This window comes from Telopea speciosissima, chromosome 2 (genome assembly GCF_018873765.1).
Source record: "Telopea speciosissima isolate NSW1024214 ecotype Mountain lineage chromosome 2, Tspe_v1, whole genome shotgun sequence".
NCBI lineage: Eukaryota > Viridiplantae > Streptophyta > Magnoliopsida > Proteales > Proteaceae > Telopea > Telopea speciosissima.
The window spans coordinates 65,579,012-65,589,127 of record NC_057917.1 but is presented as its reverse complement, the minus strand read 5'-3'; the positions used below and the strand labels follow the sequence as shown (position 1 = coordinate 65,589,127).

General features: G+C 37.8%; 1 protein-coding gene across 1 annotated transcript in view; it reads right to left on the bottom strand.

Moving 5' to 3' along the window:
• Positions 1-5,485: 5,485 nt before the first annotated feature.
• Positions 5,486-10,116, bottom strand: part of LOC122651005 (probable LRR receptor-like serine/threonine-protein kinase At1g53440) — a 28,338-nt gene continuing 23,707 nt past the window's right edge. Inside the window, exons 23-24 of the mRNA XM_043844351.1 lie at positions 6,050-6,200; positions 5,486-5,917 (exon numbers count right to left, since the gene is read on the bottom strand). Of these exons, the coding sequence (XP_043700286.1) occupies positions 5,486-5,917; positions 6,050-6,200 (583 nt within the window). The remainder of the gene's footprint in view (positions 5,918-6,049; positions 6,201-10,116) is intronic.

Here is a 10,116-nt window from a genome sequence, read left to right as displayed (position 1 = left end):
CAGAAAATGGAAAAAACAAAGAAATGACTCGGTGGCCAAAACAAGTAAATAATCTATCTGGGTTTGCTCTTTATTTCTTCTATTATATATATTCTTCGTTCTTATAGATAGAGATAAAAGAGAAATAAGGGTTTGTCATCCATCTAAAATAGTTGTCAGCTTTGAACAGAAAGTTGTGGAATAAAAAGTCCAACACAACTCCAAAATAAATACGATTCAGCTTCAACTTTAATAAAGGGTTTCTCATTTTTGTAAGTATTTATATCTTTTATGATTTTTGACTCGCGAATGACAAAAGTTTAAATTATATATGTGGCTTAAATTGACCCACATGCCCTTATCGTGCATGAGTTTGGAAAAATAATCAAGTCCGTATATACCGACAATTATGAAATCTATCATAGTTTTTTTTTTTTTGTTTTTTTTGTTTTTTTTGTTTTCAATCAATTTCAACTATTTCTGATATTTTTGAAATGACAACAAAGATTTGAGCCGTCCATTTTTATGGTTTTTTCTATCTAAAACAGTTGTACAACGTAAAGTTGAGAGAGGGTACGGTAATATTTATATACATGGAATGCATGTCAATATATACAAGAAAGTATTTGATTAAATCAGATCTGAAATATGACACGTAGCTAATCTTGATCGTATCTTCTTTATCCAATGGTCGGAATAGACACAACATTTGCCCACAGGGCATAATATGCACCTCATAAAATTTGGGGAAAACTTTTGACAATAACATTTTTTTGTATAAAAAAGATGGGAGAGGGTTCTCTGAGCAAGCAATAATCGAGAAAATGCATCAATGAGGTGTGGCAAAATCGTATCGTACATTGGAGGACAACGAGGTCATATTATGTGAAGAAGCGAGAAACAATACGGATGTGCTAACGTAACCTACCTCAAACTCTTAGAATCTTTTTCGTAAAAATGATATATTATATGGGAAAAAGAAGGCTAACAGGCTTTGTGGCGCCTGCGCCCGAACATAGAAAGGGTGAAATGACCTTTTCACCCCCCGTGAAATGAAAAATGTCACTCCTGTTGGATGCCTTCGAGTGCACACTCTCATTGCCCTCCCGCCTAGTGCAAGGGCTACGTAGCTTGGCAACGATCCCCCTCCATGACTCATATTATATTTAGGAAGCAGTAAGTTCTCTGTGGGGGGAGTGTACGCCCTGTGCCAAAACACCGGCAACGAAAATCACCACCTTACCCCCCATAAAAGACGGTAATGACCGTCCTATTGATGCCACCCCATGCAGAGACCATGCTCCCGCATAAAGAAGCTATACCCTTATATTTAACCCCTAAATCCCTTAATCCTTCTAAAACATACCCCTCTTGGGTCCCCTTCTAAGTCTTACCAACTAGTGGCAAGTGGCAAGGGTACCATCATCTGTGTAACTTCAATGTCTCCCAATCAGGCGATCAAGTTCATCTACCATCAGTTTCTTTGAAAAGCCGACATGGGAGGACAATAATAGCTTGTAAACTTAGAATCAAAGCCATTGCTTTGTATTCAATCTCGGTATTTTTTTATTTTTTTATTTTTTTTTGGAGGTCTAGGAGATAAGGTTAAGGCCATAGAAAAGAACATGATATAGAATGTCCTATAGATTTCTCCATCGTAGTTATTACCAGTCCAATCGGCATCACTAAAGAACCTGAACCATCGATTGGTATTTTGTTGGATCAGACATCGGTGCACCCCTTACAATGGACGGTTTTGTAATTGTAGCAATAGACCAGACACGTAGTGGTACATTAGTAAACCTTCTTCATGATCAAATCTTATGGACAGCTTCGTTTAAAGCCAAAATTTTTTCATCCATGAAACTCTGTGAAGACTAGTTGTTAAAAAAAGATTAAAAAAAAAAACATCAAAACAAACGTGTTAAAAAGTTGAAAGTTAAGATAACCCCATTGATTTGCAAATAATTGAGTCGTTTATTCTAAACATAAATTACTCAAAAAATAAATAAATAAATAAAGGTAGGGCTTGGCTTATAGAGTTTTAATTGTCGCTGTCGTTGATGAACTAATCTCATCTGCCAACTTTTAAGTGAGAATGAAGTTCCATAGAAATATCTTTGATTGTTTCGTTCACATTGTTTGATTCTTTATAGAAATAAGAGTTTGATCACTGGTTCAGAACTTGCGACAGTCATTGCACAAGTTCGGTTATGGTCAGAACAAAATGTGTTGTAAATTAATAATAATTGCCTAGTTCAGTTGGTGAGTTTTACCTTCATGTTCACCAAAAGGTCTCGAATTGAAATCTCCGGTAGGTACCTTATCCTCCCCAGGTTGCTCTCTTTTATAAAAAAATATGGGAGAAAGTTTTCTGTTCAGGAATGTAGTTTATGCCAGCACTCTCATGAGTCTATCTTTTTTTTTTTTATTTGAAAAAACACATTTATCTCCTTATTTTAAGAAAATAAAAGATACAAACATGAAAATGCTGACATAGGCCACACTTTCGGACAGAAAACCGCTTTCCAAGAAATATATATATAAACTCAAAATCCCTAAAAAAGTGTCGGAAATTTTGTTTCCAGCCGTTCGATTTCGAAGGACGAATGATCATACTGAGACAGTCAATGGATGGCCATGCACAATAATCCATAATTGTTTGCTTTCATTTAGTTGTTTTGAATATTAATAGAAATCAATTATTGATGAGTCTACCGTCCACGTTTGATGGCTGGAGAGTAGAAACAAGTGGACCCCACTGGCAGCCTTTTTAATGAGTTAGGTTTGTGGGCCTTTAATTTGAAGGGGTTTTTTTTTCTTTTCTTGATGAGAGATAACTTTGAAGGTTTGAAACCTTTAATGGGCGTGGGTCATTGATCTTTGAATTTAAGGACCCTTTTTGTCGAATTATGTACAGTTCAAAACAGCCTATGATATGATAACATCTGTCAAATGGCATATTGGATAGCTGTCTAGCTGAAATATAAACAGGTTGCCAAAGTCATTTTGTTTCAGTCAAAAATCGAAACCCAGTTTTCAAAATTTTTTTTTTTTTTTTGGGGTGAGAAACCCAGTTTTCAATTGACTAGAAGTTCTGTAAAATTTTATGATAAAAAAGAAAGGATCGAGTTTCCTTTCAACCACAGTAAATAGGTATTCAATTTTTATTCATGAAACAGGTTCAAATGCCCGCAAGGGGTATTAGAGGGTATTTTAAAAAAGATACTAAAACCTAGGAGGGGTTTAGCAACCCAAGGATGGTGGGTTTTCATTCCTCGAGTGATTTTGGGAAACTTAATCCAAAAAAATATATATAATTAAAGGGTTTTCTTCTCTATCACTGTGCCTAGTCAAGTGTAAAGCTTCACTATATAATTAAAGGGTTTTCTTCCCTAGGATTTTCCGTTTTTCCATGGGGTTGTGATAATCATTTTGTGCGTCCCTATGTTTGGGCACAAGGGCAGCGCACCACATGTGCCCAGGTAGCATTCTTTCTCCCATATAATAAATAATAAATATATATAAAATTATAAACTAGTGAAAAAATCAAAAAATACAATAAAAATAAGAAAAAACCCAAAGAATATAGAAAAGAAAAAGAAAAAAAAAACATCATGAATTTGTTGTTCTTCATTGAAAAAGTTTGGTAGAAATTTCTTGAAACTTATGTTGTATATGTTCTGAACTTATTGTTCATATAAAATTTCTATTTATAAGTGAATAGTGGTTCATCAATCAGAAAATAGAAATAGAATGCTCTCCCTCATTCACACCCCGCAAAAAGAGGTGGAGGTTCATTTGAGGACCAATGTGATTGATTAAATAAACATTTATTCTTCTTGTAGTATAGGTTCCACACAGATCCATTTTGTACACCATTTTTTTTGGTAGATAACAGGGTTATTCATTCACGCATGCCCAACGCAAACAGAAAAACAGGATACATAAAAAGATACTGAAAAAAGATAGGTAGCATGACCAACAGAAGGTTTAGGCATACAGAACCCAGACCGATGAAGCGGAAAGCGACCCGGTCTCGCATGCCATAGACTGAGTCATCCGGAGAAGGGGATGGGTGAAAGCCATTGCCCCAGAAAAAGTGTTGTCGACACAGCAACTGATAAGCGCATGCACTTTCGTGCCAATAGTAACGACCCCATAAGTGCCGAAAAGATCTACACCATCATGCCCATGCGAGCCGTCGCGTTACCACGCCGAGAGGAGCTTTGGTGAACGATGACAGGGCCACAAGATCTGAACAACGACAGGGGTAACGGAGTCTGCCATTTCCATGGCGACACCAACGCCAGAACCGACGTAACCTACAAAACAGGAAAAGGAAACAGAAAAAAACAAAAGGGGAGAGGGGGAGAGGACATGGGCTGGGAAAAGGGGAGGAGAAGGGGAGGGAAGGAAGGTAGAAGGCATAGTGACTTATGGTTTTGATTTTCTCTCAACGAACTACTGAACAAGAGAATTCAATGGTTTTTACCATTTTACTTAATTCAAGTAGAACAATTTAATGAGATTTTAAAAATGAACAATTTTGTTTGTGAATGAGGTGAAAGACCAAGTCTCATTTGACTTTGGACGAATTGTGACTAGGTTTTCTAAAAATTTGACAGGCTGATACAGTGGGAGCCGCACATTGGATAATTGTACATCCTTATCATCCATCAGAGATTAGGACCACAACATCATGTGATCATCCGAAGCTTCAAACCATTTGATCTATAAGGGACCCACATAAGATCACTCTGCACACATAACCAAGCCGGTTGCTAATACGTAAGGTAAGATTGACTGAGACACGACAGAATAAAGATCCCATTCGTTCTCTTTTTGATCAAACAGCTGCAAGTTTAAGTGTTTAAAACTAGGGTAAATTATACATTACGCCTTGGTTTCCAAACAAAACTCAAGTTACCCCCTGATTTTTTAAAATATTCAAATCACCTCCTTATTAGACCCCCAATACGACAAATTAGTCTTTACTGTTAGTTTTATGCTGTTAAGTGATGATGTCAGCCAGTTAAATAAATTTAATCCCTAAATTACCCTTAACATCCAAACATAGATTTTGAAGGGTAATGTTATAAATTTAATTCTAATGTTTTAATACAAGGGTAAAATAATCCTTTCACATCAAAAACTAATAGTAGACTAACACAGTTATTATAACGAGAGATAGATGAGTATTTTCAAAAAACCAAGGGGTGATTTGAGTTTTGTTTGAAAACTAACGAATGACGTGTAATTTACCCTTAAAACTATTACATGGATGGAAAAGAACCTTGAAAAAGGTGGAGATGAACCAGTTTCTCTCCATATATGATAAAGATTAAATCTCTTCATCCATCCCATCTGACCTTCTAATTGGGAAGTTGAAAAATATTTCGGATCATGAACCATAAGGGTGAGAGTTTTAATTACACAAGATTGTTTATAAATTGCTTGAGCCTCACATACACAGCCCTCTCCAATCCCGCCCCTAACAAATAAGTCAATCGAGATCAGAGAGAAGCTTGCTTGTTGCGGAAATGCTTTGGGTCTCTTCTTTGTTTTGGGGATAAAGGTCCGAGTCAATAGAGATAGAAGAATCAATCCTTAGCCCATACGTTGATCGGCCACTTTGCACAAGACTTTCTTGAGAAGTGGTTGAATAAAGCGTTTGGTTTTCCAATGAAAACCTTTCTAAGGCCTTAAACCTCAAATCCTCGGTCGTGGAGCTACGCTTCACAAGAGGAGCTTTAACCGCAATTTTGCCTTCTAGCATGCTCACTGCTTCAGACATAATGGGCCTGAGAGAAGGGGAAGGGTTGGCGCATAAGAGAGCTAAATTCAACATCCTCAATGCTTCTTCTTTGGAGTAGTTTGAACCGAGAATTGGATCAACAAGTTCTAGCAGATTTCCCTGCTCCTGTAGAACATAAGCCTGTGTCCCAATTTGGGGGGAGGGAAAGAGAGAAAACAGTTAAAAAGGGTCAATTTTTTTTTTTTGTTGGGTGGCAGAAAAGATGAACATCCTTCTTATATGTGAAAATTTGAAAACTAGCACTCAGGTTACCCAATCAAGAAGGTATATAAAATCCTCTTTTGGCCTATAATTTGTATTGCTCATCCCACTGGCAATCTCTAGCGCAACTACTCCAAAGCTGTAAACATCTGCTTTGTCTGTCAAGTAACCCCTCATTGCATATTCAGGGGCCATATATCCTCTACAAAATTAAAATCTCATGATTATAACATATTCAGTATCATCATAGCATAAGTTAGATTAATGGTAAAACTTGAACAAGTTTCTTTACATTTGATCGATGAATTCTACGCCTCATTTGGTTAGGTGAAATGAAGTAAAGTTAGAGGTAGAACTAGAACAAAATGGAAACAGAATTTTTTGCAATCATTATCAAGAGCAATTGTGTAACTAACTAAAAAAATATACCAAAATATGGTGACTAAATTTTTCCTCGTTTTAAAATGTTTTCTCCTCTCACCTTCTTTATGTTGTGAGAACCACATGTTTTGATATTAATTTGGGTTTTAACTCTTCTTTCAACCAAACACCCCAATTGAGAGTCAACTCTTTTGAGTCCATAGGAAGTGTAGGTTTGGATGCTTCTCGACACATCTATTCAGCTCTTTTAAAAAAGCCTCATGGATGTGCGGAAGGCGGGCATTGTCATATTCCACAAAGAGAAAGGAGGCAGACTTGTAAGAAGGCCGACCATGTAAGGGGAGTGAACCGAAAAGCTCAGCTTTGCAGAGTGGACTAGACTGCATTGGCAAAGCCAACCTCTTCCTCCGAACATCAAGGGCCCAATGGTTCAGGGACCAATGCACATGACCGGAATCTTCAGGTTGGGGTTTGCCACCGTCATTGAACTGATATTATGGCAAGGAAGACCACGGTTACCATAGGATCAGGTCCTGGTTATTTGATATATTTGTAAAGCAGGTTGCACATCTCTCAGTTGGAGGCTAAAAGTTTCTTGTATAATTTCTTTTCATTTCATTTTACCATACAACTAAAATTTTATTTTAACTTCACTTGATTTCTAACCAAACAGGGGCTAAATGGCTACTGATTTGTTTTAGAATTTCAAACCAAGCACCCTACCATAAGCAATATTCATGGTAAATGTGTTATCATATTTATCAATCCAATCATCAGGTTGCACATTTGTTCATAGTCCACAGTCAAATAGGCAACATATTAAAATTAAACATTAAATGAGTAAAATGAAAATTTGGAGGAGGCATGGCCTGTGTCAGAATGATGTGCCATGAAAATATATAAATCTAAAAGATAAATCTTCTAAATGTAAACTTAAAAAACTCAGACCAAGAGCATGAAGTATAAATAATTCAGAGAACATGCAGAGTTAGAGAAAATAGATGTTCCATAAACTTCTTGTCAGTTTCAAAGTTTGGCAAAAGAACATATTTCATGAATAGATGCTTGTATTTCACAAACCACCATCCAAACACCTGATTTAGACATATCAAAAAGAGAAAAATATCATGAACAGATTCGGCGATGACCACTTCCCTCCCCCACCCTCTCCTTTTGAGAGAATAGAAAGGAGTATACCTTTTGTGTGGACACCCATTTTGTCACCCTGGGGATGATGACAATGATGATGAACTGTGCCTTAGGACAAGAAGTAGGTTCTGTTTGTGGCTTTAGAGACCTGTCCTATCCTTAAACTAATTATTTGAATTATCTTGAAACGTCCAAGAAAAATGACCTGGAGAAATTAGCAAAATTCCCCTGGTAGGGTTGACTAACGACCTTGAAATTAGTCAGGTGAGGTTCATTATTAAAAACCAAGTATTTGAAAATAGCGAAAATATTTTATCGGCCCATTATTTTCTTGAAGATCCCATCCTTGTCCCATGAGACACACTTTCGAGCGCATTTTCCAAATTATTTTTTACCAAACCGTGATGAATTTCCACACAACTAGAAAGTACTCGGAATAAGCTTTCAAACGACACCTAAATCGCAGAATTTGGATTTATGGATCAGAGGATATGATCTTGCAAAGATTTCAAGAAATTTTGAAGTAAATTAATTAGAAAAAACTTCCAGTAAGATCAGATCGGAATGGGTAATTAGGACCAACCCAGCTAGAAAAATCAAGAAAAACCTACCCAAGGCATGCGTAGGTGATTGCATGCAGAAGGATGGCAGGTACGGCGTGTAAGCCTCACCATGTGGCTCCTTCTTGGGTGCACCATGTGCCGCCTGGGATTTTCCACGTATGGTAAATGTGGGAAATTCCAGTTTGGTAAGTGATTCAGCACTCTTGGATTCAAAACACGATAAAAACCTAAATATGCAACGGTTTGCGATATCCCGATGGCTCCTTGGCCCATTTGAAGGCAAGATTGGTCGCCAAGGGTTATACCCAGGTCTATCGGGTTGATTATTTTGATACCTTTTGCCTGGTTGCCAAGCTTGCATCTATTCGTCTCTTGATCTCTCTTGCAGCTTCTCATCATTGGCCTCTTTTTCAGTTGGATGTGAAGAATGCGTTTCTTCATGGTGATCTCCATGAGGAGGTTTATATGGAGCAACCTCCTGGGTTTGTTGCTCAGGGGAAGTCTGGTCTGGTTTGCAAACTTAGGAAGTCGTTGTATGGTTTGAAGCAATCTCTTAGAGCCTGGTTTGGGAGATTTTCTGATGTGGCTTTGGAGTTTGGGCTGACTCGGTGTGGTAGTGATCATTCAGTGTTCTGCCGGCATAGCAAGGCTGGCAGATGTTTTTGGTGGTATATGTAGATGATGATATTGAAGGTATTAAGCAACTGAAAGTACATATACAGCATATATTTCAAACCAAGGATCTTGGCAAGTTGAAATATTTCCTTGGGGTCGAGGTTGCTCAGTCTAGCAAAGGTATTTCTCTCTCCCAGAGAAAGTATGTCCTTGACTTGCTTGCAGAAACAGGTATGCTTGGGTCTAAACCTTTGGATACTCCAATGGATCCAAATTTGAAGTTGACAGGTGATAGTGGTGATGTTCTTGATGACCCGGAAAAATATCGAAGACTTGTTGGTAAATTGAATTATCTCACTGTGACTCGACCGGACATTGCCTTTCTAGTCAGTGTAGTGAGTCAGTTTGTGTCCTCTCCAAGGACGTTATATTGGGATGTAGTGATTTGGATCTTGAGGTACCTCAAGAAGGCTCCAAGTCGTGGTCTACTCTACACTGATCATGGTCATGGACGGATTGAGGGGCTTTGTGATGCTGATTGGGTAGGTTCTCCTGTGGATAGGAGGTCTACTACTGGGTGTTGTGTCTTTGTGGGAGGAAACTTGGTGTCCTGGAAGAGCAAGAAACAGCCAGTAGTAGCCAGATCTAGTGCAGAGTCAGAATATCAGGCTATGGCCCAGATTACTTGTGAGTTGATGTGGATGAATCAATTATTGGCTGAGTTGAAGTTTGAAGACAAGTCGCCTATACAGTTGTGGTGTGACAATCAAGCTGCTATCCACATTGCTTCCAACCCTGTGTTCCATGAAAGGACAAAACACATAGAGGTTGACTGTCACTTTGTTCGAGAAAAGTTATACGAAGGTCTTATTGCTCCACAACATGTTCGTACAGGGGAGCAACTTGCTGATGTTTTCACTAAGTCTTTGGGGAGTTTGAGAATTGATTATATTTGTAACAAACTGGGCATGATTAACATCTATGCTCCAGCTTGAGGGGGAGTATTAGAATATGAGAATGTGCATCTCGGTATTAGCGCCTGACGCTAATACCGAGACTAAGGGTATTTTGGGGCTTTTGGTCTCTTCTGTATTTTGGCCCTATTCTATTTATAATAATGAAGAGGGGAGAATAATCGTATTGATTGTTCTCCCCAAAAGGATTGCAGTCTATCATCTTCCTCTTCTTCTTCCTCCTCCTTTCTCTTTTCTTCTACTAATCTGCTATTGTTCACACTTGTAATATGTGGTAGATACTCCTTTCGTGTTAGTAAGATTTTTAGTATCTTGTATTATATTTTCTAACTTTCCTTTTGCAACGCACATGGTTAAGGTGAGTTTTCTTTTATTTCCTCATTTAATTGATTCAAGATATTTGAGGTAGGCTTAGATTTGTGCTAAATGAGGAATG